General features: G+C 40.2%; 1 protein-coding gene across 2 annotated transcripts; it reads left to right on the top strand.

The window, feature by feature from the left end:
- Positions 1–457: 457 nt before the first annotated feature.
- On the top strand, positions 458–19,689 carry LOC106590268 (myosin-7). 2 transcript variants are annotated; one of them, XM_014181091.3, is made up of 40 exons: positions 458–505; positions 635–677; positions 3,364–3,572; positions 3,861–4,004; positions 4,100–4,256; positions 4,342–4,369; positions 4,461–4,566; positions 4,723–4,815; positions 5,180–5,243; positions 5,334–5,432; positions 5,865–5,968; positions 6,053–6,191; positions 6,306–6,424; positions 6,572–6,721; positions 6,807–6,977; positions 7,161–7,470; positions 7,579–7,652; positions 7,848–8,053; positions 8,153–8,276; positions 10,119–10,255; positions 10,337–10,592; positions 10,836–11,078; positions 11,166–11,342; positions 11,453–11,598; positions 11,674–11,764; positions 11,857–12,246; positions 12,387–12,513; positions 12,611–12,729; positions 12,818–13,014; positions 13,199–13,382; positions 13,775–13,940; positions 14,262–14,386; positions 14,474–14,782; positions 14,892–15,095; positions 15,200–15,496; positions 15,631–15,735; positions 15,847–15,942; positions 16,036–16,170; positions 16,444–16,492; positions 19,560–19,689. In XM_014181091.3, the coding sequence occupies exons 3-39, from the start codon at positions 3,372–3,374 to the stop codon at positions 16,462–16,464; spliced, it is 5,814 nt and encodes a 1,937-aa protein (XP_014036566.1). In that variant the 5' UTR covers positions 458–505; positions 635–677; positions 3,364–3,371; the 3' UTR covers positions 16,465–16,492; positions 19,560–19,689. The 2 variants fall into 2 exon arrangements, with proteins under 2 accessions (XP_014036566.1, XP_082826863.1); XM_082970737.1 differs by having other exon boundaries at positions 476–505; positions 638–677.
- Positions 19,690–25,300: the final 5,611 nt, after the last annotated feature.

Raw genomic sequence — 25,300 nt, 5'->3', positions numbered from 1 at the left:
AAAAAAGAAATTATAGCAAAGGGTGATGCTCTACATGCACCTTGGGTTTTTGCTCCCCTTCTCCCTCCTCATTGATAGCCTGTTGTTACAACAAGCCTGATAGGTCTGAGGTGCACACCTCTACTTCCCAGATTTTTGGAGCTAACTTACTTTCTGTCATTTCATGTCACATACATCATTTGATGAATTCTCATTGGTCAAACATACATGCTTGTAATGTTTAGATAACTACAGAGCCTGAAACCGCCCCCTGATCAAGTGGGCTTTCAATGCAGCCAATTTCTCCCCTCCTCTGTCCGCCCTGGAATAGCCTGTTGTTATAACGAGCCTGATAGGTCAAAGACGTATATACCTCTAGCCCCAAATACAGATCTTTTGAAATAATCAGTCTAATTTATGTCATGAACCATCTCCATATAGGGCTGAGCAACACTCTTTATAAAGGGTGTCGGAGACCAGGGGGAGACAGACCAGGGGGAGACACAAGGCACCGGACATCCTGAAGGTAAGCATATAGAGGCAGTCTGCTGAGGAGGGCAAAGATAGTCATTATACGACCTAACAATAGTCATAACCACACATAGCTGGTCAGTTGACTGATATTTGTCTTTGTATTTGTCTATTTCATTCTCAGTAGAGATCCTTTCCACCAAACTTATCCAAGGGGTGACCAACAGGTAAGAATCATAATCTTCTAAAATAAAGGTTCTATAAGCCTCCTAGTGGTTTGTGTGAAGTCTTTAAATGTGTTTCATGAAAACTATAACAGCTTGACAAATTTGTATACTAATGCAAAAATAAAGATAAAAATAACATGATTTATTTGATGTATTCAATTTTCTTGTCTGTACTCATCAATCTAGTCAATTTGTTTATGTTGCATAATACATCTATCATGTACAGTAATTACATGTTGTCAGTGTCATCACTAACACAAGCTGAAGATTTCAGCTACAGTGGACCTAGCTACTTTTGGTCTGCTCTGAACCTCACATGTTTTGGTTTATTTCCAATGTGCTATTGGTTTACTGACCTTTGTATTGTTCAGATAAACACTTATTAATCTAGGACTCTAAATCTGGTCGCCTACTGCTGTCCTGCCTCAACCGTTGTTTTCTTTAAGCTTATATTTTAAAGTTCTATTGGTCTGCCATGACCATTATGCCATGGCTGGTACAGTATACTACTCATATACAGTATATACAGTGCGGTCCAAAATTATTATAATTCAAATACTGAGCTATTTAGTATCCTAAATAAATTCGGGAAATTATTATATTTTATACTAATACAATTGCTCAGAGAAAGATATTTTGTTTAACAAGTTAAAAAACTTTTCTCAAAAGGAAGGGGTCGAAATTATTGACTTCCCTGTTTTCAATACCCCACCTTGTGAGAATAATTGGTCTAAAATATATCACAAGTTGGGACACATTATGGAGGATCTTCCACCATTCCTCCATACAGAATCCATCCAGAGACTTGATATCCTTTGTCTGCGCTTATGGACTGCCCTCTTCAATTCAAACCACAGGTTTTCAATAGGTTTCAAGTCTGAAGACTAAGATGGCTATTGCAAAATGTTGATTTTGTGGCCAATTAACCATTTGTTTGTGGATTTTGATGTGTGCTTGGGGTTATTGTCTTGTTGGAAGATCCACTTGCGATCAAGTTTCAGCCTCCTCCCAGAGGCAACCAGGTCTTTGCCTAAAATGTCCTTGTACTGGGTAAAGGTCATGATGCCATTGACCTTAACAAGGGCCACAGTGCCATTATCCTCACAAGGTGAGGTATTGAAAACAGGGGTGTCAATCATTTTTACCCTGTACCTATTAGAGAAAAAAGTATTACTTAATAAAATCTCTCTGAACAATTATATTACTATAAAATAATATAATTTCCAAATGTTTTTGAGCATACAATATAGCTCAGTATCTGAATCTTTTATTTTATACAGTCATTTTTGCTCATCTTTATCAAAGGTGTCAATAATTTCGGACACCACTGTACATACAGTAATACTAATTTCACATTATACAATTTATTTAGGTCTTTGGGTTAACAGTTTTGGGACCACTGTTTTAATAATATATATTTTTTAAGTATTAAAAGGTGGAATATGCAGAAATCGCGTCGCCATTTCCTAGTTGCTAAAATTCTAATAGTTAGCTTACTTTCAGTTTATGTGACAAAACAGTACAGTGTAGAGAATCATTGTACCATCTAAACCAAAAATATTGTATTTTCATCTGTTAGAAGCTGGTGTCCTTCAACCGATTGTAAAAAAAAAACAAAAAAAAACGGTAAAGTATGAAGATCTTAATGGTTTCTTAATTTTGAGAAATGTTTGTTATGAGAATCCTGGCATGCAACAAACCATGTCAACAGTGAGAAACCAGCCACATGTACAGTGCCTTCGGAAAGAATTCAGACCCCTTGACTTTTACCACATTTAGAAATACCTTATTTACACAAGTATTCAGACCCTTTGCTATGAGACTCGAAATTGAGCTCAGGTGCATCCAGTTTCCATTGATCATCCTTGAGATGTTTCTACAACTTGATTGGAGTCCACCTGTGGTAAATTCAATTGATTGGACATGATTTGGAAAGGCACACACCTGTCTATACAAGGTCCCACAGTTGACAGTCTATGTCAGAGAAAAAACCAAGCCATGAGGTCGAAGGAACTGTCCGTAGAGCTCCGAGACAGGATTGTGTCAAGGCAAAGACCTGGGGAAGGGTGCCAAAAGATGCATTCGGTATTGAAGGTCCCTAAGAACACAGTGGCCACCATCATATTTAAATGGAAGAAGTTTGGAACCACCAAGGCTCTTCCTAGAGCTGGCCACCCAGCCAAACTGAACAATCGGGGGAGAAGGGCCTGATGGTCACTCTGACAGAGCTCTAGAGTTCCTCTGTGGAGAGAACCTTCCAGAAGGACAACCATCTCTGCAGCACTCCACCAATCAGGCCTTTATGGTAGAATGGCCAGACGGAGCTACTCCTCAGTAAAAGGCACATGACAGCACGCTTGGAGTTTTGTGTCACGGGCCTACAAACAATACCCCATAATGTCAAAATGGAATTATGTTTTTAGACATTTTTACAATTAATAGAAAATAAAAAGCTGAGATGTCTTGAGTCAATAAGTATTCAACCACTTTTTCAACCACCAGCCTAAACGAGTTCAGGAATAAAAAGTTGCCTAACAAGTTACATAATAAGTTGCATGGACTCACTAAATCGATTTAATCCATTTTGAATTCTGGATGAAAAAAACAATACGTGGAATAAGTCAAGGGATATGAATGCTTTCTGAAGGCAATGTATGTATTCAATGCTCTGTTCCTGCCTGCACAGATTTAAGAATGGGGGACAGTTTGATGGCAGAGTTTGGCGCGGCAGCTTCCTTTCTGCGTAAATCAGACAAGGAGCGTATGGAATGCCAGACTAGACCCTTTGACATAAAGAAGGAGTGCTATGTGCCTGACCCTGAGGTTGAGTACGTCAAGGCCACAATCACCAGTAGAGATGGAGCTAAAGTCACCGTTGATACTGAGTTTGGAAAGGTAAATATTTTGTTGAAGAATATGACCTGGAAAATGGACACATGGAAAATCATAAAATAATTAATTTTCCTACTAGGATAACTCTATCCGCTTTATAGATTACTCTAAGTATGATTCTCACAAGAGACAACAAAAAGAAGAATCCTAACTTGAGATCTCAAACATGTTTTATGTAAATCAGGCATTACATTTGTGACAATTCAATGTTGTGTGTAATCTCAAATTAGGATGAGAACACCTCTGCACCTTGAAAATGAAACAAAACAATTTAATTTGCTCTTCTTTCAGACTGTTACTGTGAAGGAGGACGACGTCCACCCCCAGAACCCGCCAAAGTTTGATAAAATTGAGGACATGGCGATGTTCACCTTCCTGCACGAGCCCGCTGTGCTGTTTAACCTCAAAGAGCGTTACGCAGCCTGGATGATCTATGTAAGTAATGACCTGTCTGCTAATATCTCCAACAAATCAAATATTAATTCAAATGAATGAAACTAAATCTGCGGTATCCCTCTTGTCTTCCACAGACCTACTCAGGGCTGTTCTGTGTCACTGTCAACCCATACAAGTGGCTGCCAGTGTACGATCAGTCTGTTGTCAATGCATACAGAGGCAAGAAGAGGACAGAAGCTCCTCCTCACATCTTCTCCATCTCTGACAATGCCTACCAGTACATGTTGTCAGGTAAAATATAATTTTTCCTTTTCATCTATATAAATCAAATGATATTTGGATAATGTCACATTTACTGATACTTCTCTTTCTTCAGACAGGGAAAATCAGTCTGTCCTTATCACGTAAGTACATCAACCAAAGGTTATATCCATTTGAGACTATTTAAAGTTAAGAGAAATTCTGAGACATCAACATTTGTATTTTCAATCCCAGTGGAGAATCCGGTGCTGGAAAGACTGTTAACACCAAGAGAGTCATCCAGTATTTCGCCAGCATTGCTGCTGTTAGCGGAAAGAAAAGTGCAGCAGAAGAAAAAAAGGTAAAAAAGAATGCAAATATTCATTATTATCGATCCAAAATTAAACATTCTTCATGGCTGGATGGGCATACAGCATGTTGACAAAATCCAATATTTGTTCGTTACAGTATTTATTTTAATGCTGCATTTTAACACTGTGTGGTTGTTGGTTTGTAGGGGACCCTGGAGGATCAAATCATCCAGGCCAATCCTGCCCTGGAGGCTTTTGGTAATGCCAAGACCATCAGGAATGACAACTCCTCCCGATTCGTACGTTTGGTCTTGTTTGTTTGTCAAATATCATTCAAAGCTTACCCTCTGGATTTGAATTGTATAACCATTAGCTGATGTCATGACGTTAGCCAATCTTCCTCAGGTCCATCAGCTAATCTTCCCTTTTGAGACTATCTGTGTACCAGACCCGGGTTAAAAAGTATTTGTTTTATTTCAAATACTTTCTGTTTGATTGAGCCTACCAGAAATGTGGGATTTAAACTTTTAGGATTATTCCATCAGTTCCATTACACCATGCAAGCTCAATCAAGCGCACCTAAGGTATTCAAAAAGAAAACAAATACTACTTGAACCCAGCTCTCGTGTGCTCATTAATTTATGCTATTACAATAATTTACAGGGTAAATTCATCCGCATTCATTTTGGAGTCAGTGGGAAGCTTTCGTCTGCTGACATTGAGACTTGTGAGTACAATACTCAATTTGCCCAGGCTTGAACAGATCTCTTTGACAGGAGAAACATTAATACCAAAATCACTTTTCCATACTGATCAGATCTTTTGGAGAAGTCACGTGTAACTTTCCAGCTCAAGGCTGAGAGAGACTACCACATCTTCTACCAGATCCTGTCCCAAAAGAAACCAGAACTGCTGGGTGAGTATTGAATCATCAAACTGAGTAGGGTTGAGGTCAATTCTGGATTAAACGGAACATTTCTGATGAAATCCAATTCAATTCTTATGGTGCAGCGAGCCCAGAGAGTGTGCTACCCCATCCCCCAGCGTAAAACCCTCAGCACAATGTAGCGTGATTTATGTTGTAACGTTTACTTTTTTCATAAGAAAGTTGAAATTATTTAAGTTCTATGCAAGTACGCAACACTGAAATTGGATGCACACAAATCAATCTCCTGCTGCAGTTTTTCAAAACTTGATTAGGACTAATTTGCCGTCCTGTCTATTTATAAATATAACACAATGCCAATTTTAGAATTGACCCCAATCCTAATGCGGAGAATATTATGTTCTGACCTACAATTTACGACAGCATCAACACAAATAAACTGTGCTGTTCAATTCTTTTCAGAGATGCTACTCATCACCAGCAATCCCTATGACTATGCCTTCATCTCCCAAGGAGAGATTGCTGTAACCTCCATTAATGATGCAGATGAGCTAATGGCTACTGATGTAAGTAAAATATGTACATACGATCATTTCCCACTTGTATCCAACTCTTTCTCCAATACAAAACAATGGTATTTTTGGAACTAGGATGCCTTTGATGTGCTGGGCTTCTCCCAAGAGGAGAAGAACGGCATTTATAAGCTGACTGGTGCCATCATGCACTACGGCAACATGAAGTTCAAGAATAAGCAGCGGGAGGAGCAAGCAGAGGCAGATGGCACCGAGGGTGAGTGCTGAGGATTTAAAACCTTTCACTTCAATATGCAGTAGTATCTGAAAAATCGGAAAATCTAAAAGCAGTTACTGTGCCTCTTCCAATCATACAACTTTGCCTTTCCAGATATTGACAAAGCTGCATATCTGATGGGCCTGAACTCTGCTGACCTAGTCAAGGGGCTGTGTCATCCAAGGGTCAAAGTAGGAAATGAGTGGGTCACCAAAGGTCAGAATGTCGACCAGGTGAGTCTCAAAATAGTTTTACATTTCAAGGAGCTAATAATTTTGAGCCTAACACTCTGTATAGGGTTGCTAATATTTTCATACCTGTAATTCCCACGTTTATGTTGAGCCTATGTTTTGGTAATTTATTTTCTAAATATTTTGTAGGTGTACTACTCTATTGGTGCACTGTCAAAGAAAGTTTACGAGAACATGTTCCTCTGGATGGTGATAAGAATCAACCTTTCTCTGGACACTAAGAATGCTCGCCAGCACTACATTGGTGTGCTGGACATTGCTGGCTTTGAGATCTTTGATGTGAGTGTTTGATGTAAATTTGATAAAAATGGAATCTAGAACATTACAGCAGACAAAATAAAGTAACTGTGAACTTCTATTTCAGTTCAACACCTTTGAGCAGCTGTGCATCAACTTCACTAATGAGAAGCTGCAGCAGTTCTTCAACCACCACATGTTTGTGCTGGAGCAGGAAGAGTATAAGAAAGAGGGGATTGTCTGGGAGTTCATTGACTTTGGCATGGACTTGGCTGCCTGCATTGACCTCATTGAAAGGGTTGGTGTCTTCAGTTTTGCAGAAGTTTATATGATATGACCTGAGTAATCTTTGAGATTTCAAACATTACAAGGGAAATGTTAATAAATGTGCTTCCATTACAAATTATTCTGATATTTATTCACTATGCTTTTATTCACTATGCTTTAACATTAATTTATTTTCATTAATTCCTTCCACTAGCCCATGGGTATCATGTCCATCCTTGAAGAGGAGTGCATGTTCCCCAAGGCCAGTGATTCTACATTCAAAGCTAAGCTGTATGACACCCATCTGGGCAAAAATGCATGCTTCCAGAAGCCTAGGATTGTTAAGGGTAGACCAGAGGCCCATTTCTCCCTGGTTCACTATGCTGGCATTGTTGACTACAACATTGGTAACTGGCTGGTGAAGAACAAGGATCCTCTGAATGAGACTGTGGTCGGACTGTTCCAGAAGTCAAGTCTTAAGTTCCTGTCCAACCTCTTTGTGAACTATGCTGGTGCAGAAGGAGGTACTATGTGTTTATATCTGCAAAGACTACAAACCGCTAACATAAATACAAATAGACAATATTGTGGTCATAATAGCATATTTAAATAGTTATTTCATTATCATACAGCACCTGAAGAAAAAGCGGCTGGAGGAAAAAAGAAGAAAGGCTCTTCCTTCCAGACGGTGTCTGCATTGCACAGGGTAAATCTGAGCTTAAATAAACATATGTATGATGTTTTCACATGTCAGAATATTAACAAATGTATTATGTTTGTGCTATATTTGAGATGCCAGTATGTTGTGGATTGGCATGTTAGCATTAAATGCCGTTGTGACTCGTGAGGTACTTGGAGACTCATTCACTGATGGAAAATTCTACATTTGTCATACTCACAGGAGAACTTGGGTAAACTCATGACCAACTTGAGGTCTACTCACCCCCACTTTGTGCGTTGCATCATCCCCAATGAGACCAAGACTCCTGGGGCCATGGAGAATCCTCTGGTCATGCACCAGCTGCGCTGTAACGGTGTGCTGGAAGGCATCAGGATCTGCAGAAAGGGCTTCCCCAACAGAATCCTGTATGCTGACTTCAAACAAAGGTAAAAATAATCATTAATTTCCTTTCTAAAATAAATTCAACTGTTTAACTATTCAAATGTTCCCTTTTCTAAGATAATTGATTTCTGATTTAAATTCAGATACCGCATCCTCAATCCAAATGCTATCCCTGAGGGTCAGTTCATGGACAACATGAAGGCAGCTGAAAAACTGTTGGGCACTTTGGATATTGACCACACCCAGTACAGATTAGGACACACTAAGGTAAGTTCTCTAAATAGAGGAAAAGCAATAAAAAAAGCAACCTGTTGGACCAGGATGGAAAAATAGCAGCAATATTACCAATACATCACTATCATGGTAACCTGAGCAATGCCTTTTGAAATAAGTGCTGATATACCACTGATCATGCTTACCTCATGTCATCTGTGTCTAGGGAGAATGTGTCTAGTCGAGATAAAAACTGAGTATACAAAACATTAAGAACAAATGGGTCAAGTCGAGGACCTGCTCTTTCCATGGCAGACTGACCAGGCGAATCCCGGTGAAAGCTATGATCCCTTATTGATGTCACTTGTTAAATCCACTTTAATCAGTGCAGATGAAGGGGAGGAGACAGGTTAAAGGATGATTTTTAAGCTTTAAGAGAATTGAGACATGGATTGTGTACGTGTGCCATTCAGAGGGTGAATGGGAAAAACAAAAATGGAAGTGCCTTTAAACTGGGATGATAGTAGGTGCTTGGCACACCAGTTTGTTTCAAAAACTACAACACTGCTGGGTTTTTCACAGTTAACAGTTTCCCATGTGTATTAAGAATGTTCCACCACCCAAAGACATCCAGCCAACTTGACACAACTGCGTTGGAGTCAACTTGGGCCAGCATTCCCTGTGGAATGCTTTCGGCACCTTGCAGAGTCCACGCCCCAACGAATTGAGGCTATTCTGAGGGCAAAGGGGGGTCGGGGGGGGGTGGGGGGTGGGGGTGCAAGTCAATATTATGAAGGTGTTCCTAATGTTTGTTATACTCAGCGTATCTTTGGTATAGTGCCACCATGTGGTAGATCCAGAACTAAAGTAGCTACTTATAAGCAATTAAAAGCATTGTGGCCATACTGTTTTTGTACATGTTTTTAAAGACCTTGCCAAATTGTGTAACTCTTGGTCAACATGCTGGGATTGAAGTTCTAAAATCAACAGAGTGGCTGTGGATCTGACTTTTCTGGACCCCTGTTCCCAGGTTAAAGGTCCTAAAGCTTCTGCGCATGTGTGGGATTCTCTACTCACGCACAGTCTCTGCTCTACTCGTAGAAAACAGGCTACTCTGGCGACTTGTTCTTGTTTAATAAAGTTAGATCAAAGCTGAATCAATGTCTGCCAGATCCCAATGACAGTATTCTACATAACGGAACTGACTATAATAGCATTGTATAACGTTACTGTAAGGAAAAAACAGCACCTCATTTCTTAGGAGTTTTTTGGAGGATTGTGCGAATGGTTGCATTTTTGTCTCATGTGGCCAGAACTCAACAGTGCGCGCCACTAAGCAAAATATGTACTTTAGTTGAAACAAAACACAGGTATGCTACAGGTTGTTAACACCATCTGCTATTAAACTCGCTCAATTTACACGACTAGAAGATCTAAATGCATATTCCCATGAAACTGATTGAGATCAAATGAAAGGCATGCACTTTTTGCAAAGATGTTTCACCGGTAAAACTTGAAGAATTTTCATTCACAATTGACAGTGAGAAATGTGAAGGGAGAGGGACAACAAAAATGCAGGCCTGAAGGTAAAGAAACAGAACATGATACTGATCTTTCCAGCGGGATCCAGGGAGGCTGGATGGGGGCAGGATGGGGCGGTTACCTACAGATCCAAAGCCTTGGCCAAATATAATTAGCTCATTACAGGGCCAAATTGTGGTCAATGTGTAATTTTTGTAAGAATTGCCATGAAATCAGCAATCTAAATAGAACTACCACGTTTTGTAAATCTGGGGATAAAACATTCAAGTTATTTATGGTCAACTGGCATAAAAATACAATCCTGCCAAATACAGGACAATACAAGCACTACATTATGAACTTGTGTATCTTTAGGTATTCTTCAAGGCTGGTCTCCTGGGTACTCTTGAGGAGATGAGAGACGATCGTCTCGCTCTTATCATCACTGGTCTCCAGGCCCGATCACGTGGTCTACTTGCCAGAATTGAGTTCCAGAAAATTGTTGACCGCAGGTTGGAATAAGAATAGATACAACTTCTGCAGACAATATGGTGGAGGAAGAAAAGGCTGTATAATTCTATTCAATTTCACAGGGATGCCTTGCTTGTGATCCAATGGAACATTCGTGCCTTCATGGGTGTCAAGAATTGGCCCTGGATGAAGATGTTCTTCAAGATCAAACCTCTGCTGAAGTCAGCAGAGACTGAGAAGGAGATGGCCAACATGAAGGAAGAATTCTTGAAGCTTAAAGAGGCTTATGCTAAATCTGAAGCCCGTAGAAAGGAGCTGGAAGAAAAGATGGTGTCCCTTATCCAAGAGAAGAACGACCTGCAGCTCGCTGTCCAAACTGTGAGTAACTTTAACTGCACTACAGTTGTTGCATTCACATCCTTTGTCAAAATGGCCTTTGTCAAAATGAGCTTTTAGCTAACTAGAGAAATAGAAAAACAGAGAGAGGAGCAACATGATTTGCGAAATACATACAATCAGTGGAGCATTTGTCGATTATTTGTACTGTCCAAATATTTTGCCACCAAACAAACTTCAAATACTTATAATACTTATATATACAATATATTGACACATTGACAGCAAGAAGACACTATTGGTGATGCTGAAGAGAGATGTGAAGGTTTGATCAAGAGCAAAATCCAGCTTGAGGCCAAAGCCAAAGAGCTGACAGAAAGACTGGAGGATGAGGAGGAGATGAATTCAGAGCTAACTGCTAAGAAGAGGAAGCTGGAGGATGAGTGCTCAGAACTCAAGAAGGACATTGATGATCTGGAGCTCACTCTGGCTAAAGTGGAGAAGGAAAAGCATGCCACAGAGAACAAGGTAATCGTTTATCTTTATTCTTGTGATGTTAAAATTCCAATTAAGTGGTTTGGATAAAAGTGTAATGACACTGTTCTATTTCCTTAGGTTAAAAACCTTACTGAGGAGATGGCAGCTCTGGACGAAATCATTGCCAAGCTGACCAAGGAGAAGAAGGCTCTGCAAGAGGCTCATCAGCAAACACTTGATGACCTGCAGAGTGAGGAGGACAAAGTCAACACGCTGACCAAGGCCAAAGCCAAACTGGAACAGCAAGTTGATGATGTGAGTATCAAATAGTAATTCACAAAATGTACAACAAAATTAGTTATATCCTAAAAATACGCTACAGTAAATTGCTGACTCCGAATGTTGTTTAATATATCCTTCATCAGCTTGAAGGGTCTCTGGAGCAAGAGAAGAAGGTGAGAATGGACCTTGAGAGAGCCAAGAGAAAGCTGGAGGGAGATTTAAAGTTGACCCAGGAGAGCCTAATGGACCTGGAGAATGACAAGCAGCAGCTGGAGGAGAGAATGAAGAAGTAAGATCACAACCCATAACACCTCATGAATAGTTATTTTACAGAAGGTGCTCAAATGTGTTATTTACTTATCAGGAAGGACTTTGAGATGAGCCAACTCAACAGCAAGATTGAGGATGAGCAGGCTTTGGGTGCCCAGCTTCAGAAGAAACTGAAGGAGCTGCAGGTATTTCAATGGCATTGTTGAAAAGGGAATCTTTCTGTTACATATGCTTATGTTCTCATCTTACCAGAACATTTGAATTCCTACCATTTCAGGCCCGCATTGAGGAATTAGAGGAAGAGCTGGAGGCTGAAAGAGCTGCCCGTGCCAAGGTGGAGAAACAGAGGGCAGACTTGGCCAGAGAGCTAGAAGAGATCAGTGAGAGGCTGGAGGAAGCTGGTGGAGCCACTGCTGCCCAGATAGAGATGAACAAGAAGAGGGAGGCTGAGTTCCAGAAGGTGCGCAGAGACCTTGAAGAGGCTACCCTGCAGCATGAGGCTACAGCTGCCACTCTGAGGAAGAAAAATGCGGACAGTGTAGCTGACCTGGGAGAACAGATTGACAACCTTCAGAGAGTGAAGCAGAAGCTGGAGAAAGAGAAGAGTGAGCTCAGGCTGGAGCTGGATGATGTGGTCTCCAACATGGAGCAGATTGTCAAGGCTAAGGTCAGTGGATTCATAATGACAAAATACAATACCTTTCTGAGATCAGATAGATATAGCAAATGGAACTGCACATGCCATTAGGTTAGTAGATACAATCTATGAAGGTTGTGCTGTGTTATCTAAAAAACAAATGTTTTCAGACAAACTTGGAGAAAATGTGCCGCACTCTAGAGGACCAGATGAGTGAATACAGGACGAAAGCTGAGGAAGGACAGCGATCCATCAATGATTTCACCATGCAGAAAGCAAAGCTTCAAACTGAGAATGGTATATTAACTAAAACCTGGACATGCATATGAACAGACAAAATGAATTACCACAATTAGTAATATAATTTAAAATAATTTGAATATCATGAAAACAGGTGAACTTGCCAGACTGTTGGAGGAGAAGGACTCTCTGGTCTCTCAACTGACCAGAGGTAAGCAGTCCAACGTTCAGCAAATTGATGACCTCAAGAGACAATTGGAGGAGGAAGTCAAGGTATTTATACAAAGAATGCAGAGTCCCTTATCCAACTACATTTATCTTCAGGCATAATCACAGATCCTTTTTTAAATTTCCTTACCAGGCAAAGAACGCGCTTGCCCATGCAGTGCAGTCTGCTCGCCATGACTCAGATCTGTTGAGGGAGCAGTATGAGGAGGAGCAGGAGGCCAAGTCTGAACTGCAGCGTGGCATGTCCAAGGCTAATGCTGAGGTGGCTCAGTGGAGAACCAAGTATGAAACTGATGCCATCCAGAAGACTGAGGAGCTTGAGGACGCAAAGTATGGATGTTTTATTACTTTCTCTTACGTTTCAGGCTATTGAACCTTGGCTGAAAAAGCGATACACAAATGTACTGTACATGATCAATATAAAATACATTGATTAAGTATTAAACAACCATTATACTGTATTTCAGACAGAAAAAAGGCAGCTGAAATGTGTTTCTCATCTATGCCAATCTAGGAAGAAGCTGGCTCAGCGTTTGCAGGATGCAGAGGAAGCTGTGGAAGCTGTAAATGCTAAATGTTCATCCCTGGAGAAGACTAAACACAGACTCCAGAATGAGATTGAAGATCTCATGGTGGATGTGGAGAGATCCAATGCAGCTGCTGCCTCTCTGGACAAGAAGCAAAGGAACTTTGACAAGGTAAGAAAAAAACAAATGGAATACACAAGTCCTATTAGACTTCATTATTATACATGATAGGGGTGGCAGGTAGCCTAGTGGTTCGAGAAGTGGGCCAACACTCTCAGACAAGAAAACCTGGTGCGGAGTTCGCTCGCAACCGGAGGGTTGCTGGCATCATCCTACATCGCCTGCCGTTGTGCCCTTGAGCAAGGTACTTAAACCCCAATAATTGCTCCAGGGGCACTGCACTGTGGAAGACCCATAGCTTCCAGCGCCTGTGTGTCTCGGGGGGTTGGGTTTTGAGCACAAAGACACATTTCCATTCTTTGTAAGTTAATGGACAATAAAGCACATCTCATCTTAATCATACACTGTATTCCAACTACCTAAAATACCTGTATGATTTGCAGGTCCTGGCTGAGTGGAAGCAGAAGTTTGAGGAGTCTCAGACTGAGCTGGAGAGCTCCCAGAAAGAGGCCAGATCTCTCAGCACTGAGCTCTTCAAACTCAAGAACTCTTATGAGGAGTCTCTGGATCATCTGGAGACCATGAAGAGGGAGAACAAGAACCTCCAAGGTCAGACCATGAGCATTATTAGCCTATATAATTTAGTCAATGAAAGATCGATATGTAATAGAGATTACGAGTGTGAATGTTTAAACGTTAAAACGGAATTGGGATCGTTGAAGTTAAGAAAAAATCCACTAACAAAAAACATTTTGTTATAGCCAAACTAGACGATAGGTTATAAAGGCCTGGGGTTTGTTGTGTAATTTAAATAAATAAGGTAAGAGCATAAGAATCATTGGGTTATATAACTTAGTCAATTGAAAATCGATATGCTATAGAGATCAGATATCACAATAAATGTTTGATGTACAATTATATTTTCCACAGAGGAAATTTCTGACCTGACTGAGCAGCTTGGTGAGGGAGGAAAGAGCATCCATGAGCTGGAAAAGATCCGTAAACAGCTGGAGCAGGAGAAGGCTGAGATACAGTCTGCTCTAGAGGAAGCTGAGGTGAGATTGAAAAATATTTACTAGTAGTGAAAGTACCAGAACTACATTTTGAGATTTTACAAACTATGGGTGGCTGTGTTGTCATAGGGCTCCCTAGAGCATGAGGAGGGCAAGATCCTGAGAGCTCAGCTGGAGTTCAATCAGGTGAAAGCTGACATTGAACGGAAGCTGGTAGAGAAGGATGAGGAAATGGAGATGAATAAGAGGAACCAGCAGAGAGTTGTGGATACCCTGCAAAGCTCCCTGGAGTCAGAGACTCGCAGCAGGAATGAAGCTCTCAGGCTAAAGAAGAAGATGGAGGGAGATCTCAATGAGATGGAGATCCAGCTCAGCCAGGCCAACAGGCAGGCATCAGAGGCCCAGAAGCAACTTAAGGGTCTCCATTCCCATCTGAAGGTATTACTTCTATAACATTGAATTAAAAACATAGCTTTTGCCTTCAGCAAAAGCCAAGCCACAGTGTGTAACAAAATAAATCTAGTAAAATCATTGATTCTTTCTACAGGATTCTCAAATGCAGCTGGATGATGCTCTTCGTGTCAGTGATGACCTGAAGGAGAACATTGCCATTGTGGAGAGACGCAACAACCTGATGCAGGCTGAACTGGATGAGCTGAGAGCCCTGGTGGAGCAGACTGAGAGAGGCCGCAAACTGGCTGAGCAGGAACTGCTGGATGTTAGTGAGAGAGTTCAGCTGTTGCACTCACAGGTAAGACAGTAATATATAACAGTTAGTGTTCTCCTTAAATATCTGCTACTTGAGGTACGTAGAGGTAATATACAAATAATTTGTCATACATACTGTATGTGTAGAACACCAGCTTACTGAGCCAGAAGAAGAAGCTAGAGGGCGACACATCCCAGCTTCAGAATGAAATGGAGGAGGCTGTGCAGGAGTGCAGAAATGCTGAGGAAAAAGCCAAGAAGGCCATTACTGATGCTGCCATGATGGCAGAAGAGCTGAAGAAGGAGCAGGACACCAGTGCTCACCTGGAGCGCATGAAAAAGAACATGGAGCAGACCATCAAGGACCTGCAGCACCGCCTGGATGAAGCTGAACAAATCGCCATGAAGGGTGGCAAGAAGCAGATCCAGAAGCTGGAGTCCAGAGTAAGTGTCTAAGCTACATTCTCGTCTATTAATTCAATGTCACATGTCATATTTCTAGTAATATTTCTAGCTGCAGTATTAAAAGTATTGGAACTAACAAAATAATTGGAAATGGTGCGTTAATATCTTTCCAGGTGAGAGAGCTAGAGACTGAAGTGGAACTGGAGCAAAGGAGGAGCAGTGATTCTGTAAAAGGAGTCCGTAAATATGAGAGACGCATCAAAGAACTCACCTACCAGGTACATCATAAAGTTTAAGTTGAAAGTGCACTATTAACATGTTCAGAATCAAATGTAAAATGTATACTGTATTCAGTATGACTACATTCTTCCCATTATTTTTCGGTGCAGACTGAGGAAGACCGTAAGAATTTGAGCCGTCTGCAGGACCTGGTGGACAAACTGCAGCTGAAGGTCAAATCCTACAAGAGGACTTCAGAGGAGGCTGTAAGTAACCTTCTATCATCTAACTGATGCATCTGTAATTCTCTAATTGTTTTGTTTGCTAGAAACATAAATCATATTTAAAAATGTTCACAGGAGGAACAAGCCAATGCCAATTTGGGCAAGTTCCGTAAGATTCAGCATGAACTGGATGAGGCAGAAGAGAGGGCTGATATTGCTGAGTCTCAGGTCAACAAGATGAGAGCCAAGAGTCGTGATGCCGGCTCCAAGGTCAGTAAAGTTGCTGTCGATGTACAGTGTTGTATAGGTTATAATGTTGCAGTTTCCCATGACAAAAGCCTCAACCTTAATGTTAGGTATGGTATCTGGGACTCTATTTAATGGTCATTTCAATTCTCGATATTCTCTCATTTATTCCTGAAGAAAATAAGTAATAAATGCATAAATTGTTACTAAGTAACTATACATACCTGTTGAAGATCCCCATTGTACAATTTCAACCAGAAAACAGTGTTTTCATTATTTATCTATCCTCTGTCACAGAAAGGAAAGGATGAGGAGTGAGGCCCAGAGTTGTGATGCCGACTCCCAGGTCAGTTCTTTCAATCAACATAATTATGTTGGTTATAATTTGCAAACTCCCTTATGCCATGTATGATGACAGACCCAACCTCAATTGTTTTGTTAGCGCTGGTTTCCTCAAAACGATTCTTCCAGGAGATTACACAGAGCTCTGTGCTAACCGTGGCTGCAACGAAAGGAACACCGGAATAAACTAGCAGATTAGCTGATATTATGATGTTACGGCACCAAGCCGGCTTGATACTAGACATCGGAATTGGTCATTGTCTGTGTTCACTACTCCCGCCCGAAAGAAGTAACACCAAGAACAACAAAATCTATATAGTTAAACTGAGTAATGTCATATAACAACTAAAAAAATATGATTAGACTAGAATATCCTGGTAGTACAAGGATTTTGTCATCATATTTAATTGCAGACAATTACTTATTATGCCAAAGTATGCCTACATCGAGGCTACTGTTCTGCGAGAATAAAGGTATTGAAGAACAACTTTGAATTAATTAAAACTTTGTAAACGAACGTGAAATGGATTGCAGTAACATCTGTAACAGACAATCTACATATCAATATAAAATGAAGCACTTTGCATATTTAATTGATTAAAGGTAAAGGTCTCCATAAAAACCATAACACTTAATAATAATGCTCATGTAGGCTTCATTTTTGTCTATCATCACATTTTGGCGTTCATTTCTACTTTTTGTTGAAGATGTCATTTTCTGGCTATAGAATGCAAGGAGGACATCATTTCAAAGCTTAAAGAAAACAACATGCTACAGATGTGGCTTTGTGAGCGCTTTTCTGGATCAGAAATTAAACAAATTATACTGACATGATGTGAGACGACACTTATATGGGGATTAAACATTTAAGTAAATATTGATCACTCATATGCAAATAATGAGATATGTGACTAATTAGCTAGCTATAGCCAGTCAGTAAATTCCCAATAAATGTGATGAGGCTGTCATTCAAACGGCTTATACCAGTTAGCTAACTAGCTAGCTACATTTTTGAGTTACTAAGAAATTGTTGGATGACACAAGTCATGTATAATGAATGTTGGCTAGCTAATACACTTAGCAGAATTATCGTTTCCCAAGAAGTAAACTGGCTAGTTAGCTAGAAAGTTAGCTAGCTAGACATCCATTGATTCTGCAGACAGCTAACTAGCTAGCTAACTAGCCAAAACGTGGCTAACAAGCTTGCTACCACATGAAAATAATCAAATTATGATATTTCTGGTGAAATGTTACAATATAGCTGGACTCGTTCTGCCAAATATACTGTGAACACAAGGTTAGCTAGCTAGCAAGCAAACAATAGCTAGCCCAAGTGTTGCTAGCTAGTAGCTAACTAGCCAAGTAACATTATACCATGATCTCTCCTGGTGAAATTAATAAGAAATTACTTTCCCTACCACATTTCTTTCCAATTCAGAGATTGTTTCTTTAATATAGCACAATATGCCACAGTAGGCCAGCCAACAGGCCTAATGAATGTATCCCTGTAAGAAAAGATAAATGTTCACTATTCAGTGTTATCATGATCTGTAAATAAATAGATAATCACGTATATCCACAAAAAATGTGAAATGTTACTCTTCACTGCCAGCCTAACCACGAAAACATTCCCGTATTTTATTTAGAAGAGTAAAGTCATTAATGGATTACATAAATTGGAAACTAAAAATTAAAAGGAGTACACCAACATAACTTTTCCATTCATACAATATGAATATGCTACATTGCCATAGTAGATTGCCGTGGAAAACAATGAAATACTTTGTTTCCGTTGTACGGAATGGTTGTTAAAAAGCAGAGCTAATTTGTTCCGATGATAATACCCTCCATATCATGAAAATACTTTGGCATCAATCAGGGCTACAAGCTAACAGGCTGACTACACCGCTCGCGTCGCATGCGCGAGCGTTGCAAAATAAATTTAGAAATCTATATTATTCAATTATTGCACCCACACTGCTCGCACGAGCCAACGAGCGTCTGCTTTGCCAAGGGCTAAAATAGAAGTCAGTTCTATTTGTGACGCAGATCGCGCTGCAAGTCCTTTCTCTCCCATCTCCTCATTGGTTTATAGAAGCAGGTACCCACGTGCCATCTCCTCATTGGTTCATGGGTGACTGAAAGACGAACGAGGTCAGTGGCGGTAATGCACCTAATTTATGAAACTTGCCAATCGCAATATAAAGTCAAGAGAAGAAAAAGCCTAGGAGGAGGAGAGATGACTAGAAACGATTCGGTTGACCGTTTTATGTGTGGATTAATTGTCGGACTAGAGGACCTTGTGCATTTAAGGTAAAATAAGAACTCAATGTTTTTATCCCAGGACAAATTAGCTAGCAACAGCAAGCTAGCTAAATAGGACAAATTAGCTAGCAAGTGCAAGCTAGCTAGCTAAATTGCCATACATGTTTAATGCTTTTCAACCTGTCCCCAAATTAATGTAATTGGTTCAGAGTTTGTTTTGATATTTTAACATGTGTGTCGTGATCACGTTTGGTGTGGGAGGACAAAACAAATTTATGCAAGACGGCGCACGATGGAGCACACGCACAGCCGGTTTGGGCTCCGTGTAATGCTGACATCCGCTGTAGGGAACGAAAATTCGGTGGCCAATGATGGTTGCAATTGAGATCAGTTGTGAGGATGATTTTATTGTGTATTGATGGTTTAACGATAGATTAACTTCTGTACGCCTGCCAATGCTCATTGCAATAACCTTACTATCATTCATATAACTATAAATTCAAATATTGTGCCCTGTCATGGGTTTAAAAAAGCATGGTATATATGTTTCAGTGGTCACTTACAATGTGATGGATTTATTGCAATAAATATAGGACATCGTTGCTTCTTTAAATATTTGGTGAAATCTTTAATTTACTAGTAGACACAGTTAGTGTTATTCATGATGTTTATAGTGTATTCTATACACTCAAACAATGAGCCCTAAAGTTTCATATATATTTGATGATGCACAGAATATTGTAAGAATGTTTTTAGTGTTTACAGTAGTTTATTACATTTTAACCTTCATCCATCTTGTGTCACAGAAAGGACATGATGAAGAGTGAAGCTCTCGGATGGACCTTTCTGAAAATCTCCTGACTGTAGTGCTTTAGTTTTTTCTCTATTCTCCATGTAACATGAGCAGAATAAAGAATAAAGTCAATTTAAATAGCCCCTCTGTGTATTGCTTGATTCTATTCAGACAGGAATTCTAGACTAGATTTTGTAAGAATGGAATTCACCATTATTTATTAAAGAAACGGAAACACTTACCCACACCCATGAGCAATATCATATTTTTTTGGCCTAACATTAAGGATTTGTGTGGTTTCATGAAAAATGTAACCCTCAAACTACAGACTGGTGTTATTTTGACCCTAGAGGCATACTGGATTTTTTTTAAATCACAGCCTATATGTGGTTTATTTGATTCTGCAAAATGTTCATGACAAATTTTTAGATTTTTTTGCTATTTTATTAAAAATAAAGAACAGAAATACCTTACTTACATACAGTTGAAGTCGGAAGTTTACATATACTTAGGTTGGAGTCATTAAAACTCGTTTTTCAACCACTCCACAAATTTCTTGTTAACAAACTATAGTTTTGGCAAGTCGGTTAGGACATCTACTTTGCGCATGACACAAGTAATTGTTCCAACAATTGTTTACAGACAGATTATTTCACTTATAATTCACTGTATCACAATTCCAGTGAGTCAGAAGTTTACATACACTAAGTTGACTGTGCCTTTAAACAGCTTGGAAAATTCCAGAAAATGATGTCATGGCTTTAGAAGCTTCTGATAGGCTAATTGACATCATTTGAGTCAATTGGAGGTGTACCTCTGGATGTATTTCAAGGTCTACCTTCAGACTCAGTGCCTCCTTGCTTGACATCATGGGAAAATCAAAAGAAATCAGCCAAGACCTCAGAAAAACAATTGTAGACCTCCACAAGTCTGGTTCATCCTTGGGAACAATCTCCAAACGCCTGAAGGTACCACATTCATCTGTACAAACAATAGTACGCAAGTATAAACACCATGGGACAATGCAGCCGTCATAACGCTCAGGAAGGAGATGCGTTCTGTCTCCTAGAGATGAACGTACTTCGGTGCGAAAAGTGCAAATCAATACCAGAACAACCGCAAAGGACCTTGTGAAGATGCTGGAGGAAACAGGTACAAAAGTATCTATATCCACAGTAAAAAGAGTCCTATATCGACATCACCTGGAAGGCCGCTAAGCAAGGAAGAAGCCACTGCTCCAAAACAGCCACAAAAAAGCAAGAATACAGTATGCAACTGCACATGGGGACAAAGATCGTACTTTTTGGAGAAATGTCCTCTGGTCTGATGAAACAAAAATAGAACTGTTTGGCTATAATGACCATTATTATGTTTGGAGGAAAAAGGGGGAGGCTTGCAAGCCGAAGAACACCATCCCAACCCTGAAGCACGGGGGTGGCTGCATCATGTTGTGGGGGTGCTTTGCTGCAGGAGGGACTGGTGCACTTCACAAAACAGATGGCATTATGAGGGAGGAAAATTACGTGGATATATTGAAGCAACATCTCAAGACGTCAGTCAGGAAGTTAAAGCTTGGTCGCAAATGGGTCTTACAAATGGACAATGACCCCAAGCATACTTCCACAGTTGTGGCAAAATGGCTTAAGGACAACAAAGTCAAGGTATTGGAGTGGCCATCACAGAGCCCTGACCTCAATCCTATAGAAAATTTGTGGGCAGAACTGAAAAAGCGTGTGCGAGCAAGGAGGCCTACAAACCTGACTCAGTTACACTAGCTCTGTCAGGAGGAATGGGCCAAAATTCACCCAACTTATTGTGGGAAGCTTGTGGAAGGCTACCCGAAACATTGACCCAAGTTAAACAATTTAAAGGTAATGCTACCAAATACTAGTTGAGTGTATGTAAACTTCTGACCCACTGGGAATGTGATGAAGGAAATAAAAGCTGAAATAAATAATTCTCTCTACTATTATTCTAACATTTCAAATTCTTAAAATAAAGTGGTGATCCTAACTGACCTATGACAGGGAATATTTACTAGGATTAAATGTGAAAAATTGTGAATGGAGATGGAAATGGAGTTTAAATGTATTTGGCTAAGGTGTATGCAAACTTCTGACTTCAACTGTATCTCCCTTCACCTATCTGATTTATTTCCTATGTCTGATGAAGACGATGATGATCCATAACACCAAGATAAAAACATTGAGTTAATGGTGCAGCATGACCATAGGCCATGCTCATGGCGGGGGTTATGTGAATAATGCTCCCAAGGTAGAGTTAAGGGCCTACCGTCATGGTGACCCTGTGGCAATATGGATAGTCTCAACGAAGTGATTTCCTTATGTGTGTGTAATGGAAATGATATGATTAAAGGTTTGACTAAATGATTTCACTCAGAAACCCTATAACCTGTTGAAATGTATTCGAAATAAGGCTATAATAATGGGTTAAAAACTATATTCCAATACTGTGCGTGAGTAAGACACTGTAACCACTTCAAAAAATGAGCAGGGCAGAGTTGATAAGACGACCTTGGGAAAGGAACAGGAGAAGAGGTCTCCCTAAGTTAGGGAGAGAAACAACGGCCTGGGATCAGCTAGGCTGGCAAAAGATAAGGAGACAGGTGGTCTGGGTATTGTGGAAAAATACAGCCGCCTAAAGCTGGGTGGAGTTCTCTACTGGTGTGTGTGTGTGTGTGTGTGTGTGTGTGTGTGTGTGTGTGTGTGTGTGTGTGTGTGTGTGTGTGTGTGTGTGTGTGTGTGTGTGAATATAAAAGGCTTTGTACATTGTAAGGATTTTCAGAGCTCTCATAAATAAACGTTTTGACCCTTGTAGGCTGGCTATCCGTCTGCTTCATTCAACCAGAATCTTATACACTCTGGGGGGGCAGACTGAGTAGTTTAATTGAAGTTCGGTTTAAGAACATTGATAACTTAATTCACGTAACAATTGGTCCTTCGAGCCGGATCCAAAAACTGTCCCTGTCTTCCTAAGGTAACACGCCGAAAACCGTGCACGGGCGGGTCATTGACTCGTGAATCAAAGACCTGTCCCCTGAAATTGGGGTTCCATAACAGGCCGGTAAATATCGAAGGTCGACAGGGATGGTGACGGAATCCAACCTACATTGCTTTTCCCAGCCTACAAGACAAATGTCAGTAAATCTTTATTTATGCGGATTTGGGGGAATAATACCTGTATGATTGCATGTGATGAAGAAGGGAGTTAGTGTAGTCTAGGTGTTAAACGGCGAAATATCCGTTCCCAGTAGGGCATATTAACCTGGTGACCTGTCTTCAGAATATGGTATAGAGAACCTTGATATAGGCAGTATTCTATGCGATTGGAAGAGAGGAATTGGGTGTAGAGCCATCCTAGGCAACGAAGCGGGGGTCCGTAATGACCCTAGGTATCTGTGGCCACTACCAATGTAAACTATCTAATGTTGAGGCCTAAGCGTTAAATTGGTCAATATACATTAGGCGGGCTAATGTACTGAGATCTAACGGATAACTGATCTAGAGTATATTAGCGGGCAGGGTAGTTGAGACCTAATAGGGCGCAAAACTTGGTCTAACTATTTTATGGAAGAAGGGAAACCTAATATGGCGGAGTGAGAAGAGATATTATTGTTACAAGGGAGCAATAGATAAATAGGCCATTAACTAGGGCTTTACGACCCCTGGAAAGTAGCTTATAATTGCATACCTATGCGACCTAATGTCCGATCAAACAACTCAATAGAAAAAGTTTAGAGAGAGATAGAATAATTATGCTGGGATGATTGGTCGCGTGTCAGGTCAATATATTGTTCAGTCAACAGTCGCGGGGAAAGACAGGTTCGTCTATGCGTGAGATATAAACAGTGTGTCAGGGTCCATACGAATGATCATTCTAAAAACAAAATTCTATATTGTGAGAAGGAAATACATCGGGTAATGATACACATAGAAGTTTTAAATTGACTTAAAAACACACACATAGAATTGGAAGATAATTGGTTGCGTGAGAGATAGATATATTGTTCAGTGAACAGTCGCGAGAAACGACCGGGAAACAAGTATAACTTATGGTCGTAGACATGTGAGATATAAACAATCGCGAGAAATGACCGGGAAACAAGTATAACTTATGGTCGTATACGTGTGAGATATAAATAATATGTCAGGATCCATACGAATAATTATTCTAAAATTCTAGGTTACGGTAAATAGCACACACATAGAGATTAATAGTAAGTACACACCGATTGTGAGAAATAGCATAATAACAATGATAGTTATTGGATAACCATGGGTGGTAAATCCTCAAAGGAGGTACAGGAATTAACGGGAGATGAGTGATACATGGAGTTAAATGTTATAAAATAAATATTTATTTCGGTCCAATGTGGAGGAGGAAGTATGAATTTGATGGAAGTTTGGTTGTAGAAAAGTTGGGACTAATGGTAAGGAAGATGCATAAGGTGTGGGGACAAGACAGGGAAACAGCATGTCGAGGGTTAGACATAGCCAGGGTGTGGCTGTCTGAAGCCCGAAGAAGAAGGCAAGTGTAGAAAAAGAGAGAGGCAGAGTCAACAGTCGCAGGAGAAAGGCTTAGACATTTACTTTAGGGCTATGTTCTGGAAATTGTATCGATAGTACGTGCCTAATTTTACGACTACAGACATTGATAAATAGGGTTATTTGCGAGGAGTGTCCATCAGTTCAATAGCGCGTTGGTGGTTCTGTGGTAGGTTCTGTGGTAGAAGTCTTGCCTGCCATGCGGGAGGCTCGGGTTTGATTCTCAGCCTATGCATCAGTGGATTAAAATGTGGGTTGCTGATTGCCATTCAACTGTTGGTATGTTTTGCCTGGAACGATACGGTTGTTTAAGATATAAACCGAACGTTTTGATGGCTTGTTTAGTTTAAATTGAAGAGACAGTTACCGAAATCTAATGAATTATAATGAGCGGATAGGTGATTGCGATAGAATAGTACCGAGCAAAATGGTTTTTGTTTCTTATTTGAAGGGAGTTGTATTAAGTATTTTATAAATTTGGCGATTTACATGGTACATTTAAGGTCATAGACATTTCATAAGTGTGAAGCTGAAAGACAGGAGAAAGTTGTAACATATGTTTAATCTTACGATAGAGGTAAAGCAGAACGTTGGGTGAGCGCTCACGGGGATATATATATTGGCTGTAAAGCAGTTCAGGTTTGGATAGTTGAATCGTAAAAGCTCTGTGATAGTTTCTGGTTATTGATTCTTGGTTTGATTATTTAGTAACACCAGTGGATTGAGAAGGAAGTGATTGTATTCTAGCCTTATAATCTTATTCCATTACGTGAAACAATGTCAGTTCAGTAAAGTGAATTGCAGGTTGAGTTTATTTTATTTCGCAGGAACAGTGCAAATTAATCACAGTTGTGCGTGTGCCTGGCCGGCGTGCGCGTTCCTGTAGGACGTAGAGTCGCAAGCTAACGCGAGGACGCGCTATTTGTAAGGGGGGTGAGTGTAACCGCGGTGGTGCACGCTAATAGTGTTTCAATCGGTGACGTCACTCGCTCTGAGCCCTTGAAGTATAGTTTTGGTACCTCTGTAGCAAAACAATTTCATATGTTTTGGAAATTAGCTAGGTTGCATTTGGTTATTTGAATTACCTTTTTCATTTGCTTTTTAAAAGAGAGGTTGGAATCAAGTATGAGGCAGTGGAACTTAAAATCACATATCACGTGGAACTTTTCCCCTGATACATAGACATCTG

This window comes from Salmo salar, chromosome 29 (assembly GCF_965601325.2).
Source record: "Salmo salar chromosome 29, fSalSal1, whole genome shotgun sequence".
NCBI lineage: Eukaryota > Metazoa > Chordata > Actinopteri > Salmoniformes > Salmonidae > Salmo > Salmo salar.
Note: the sequence above shows the minus strand (reverse complement) of the source record. Positions and strands in the feature narration are given on the sequence as shown.

Excerpts from the sequence above, each read along its gene's own strand:
- LOC106590268 (XM_014181091.3), top strand. The coding sequence starts at position 3,372 with ATGGGGGACAGTTTGATGGCAGAGTTTGGCGCGGCAGCTTCCTTTCTG. Across the intron at positions 3,573-3,860 it reads TTGATACTGAGTTTGGAAAG|ACTGTTACTGTGAAGGAGGA; the intron begins GTAAATATTTTG and ends CTCTTCTTTCAG. Across the intron at positions 4,005-4,099 it reads ACGCAGCCTGGATGATCTAT|ACCTACTCAGGGCTGTTCTG; the intron begins GTAAGTAATGAC and ends TGTCTTCCACAG.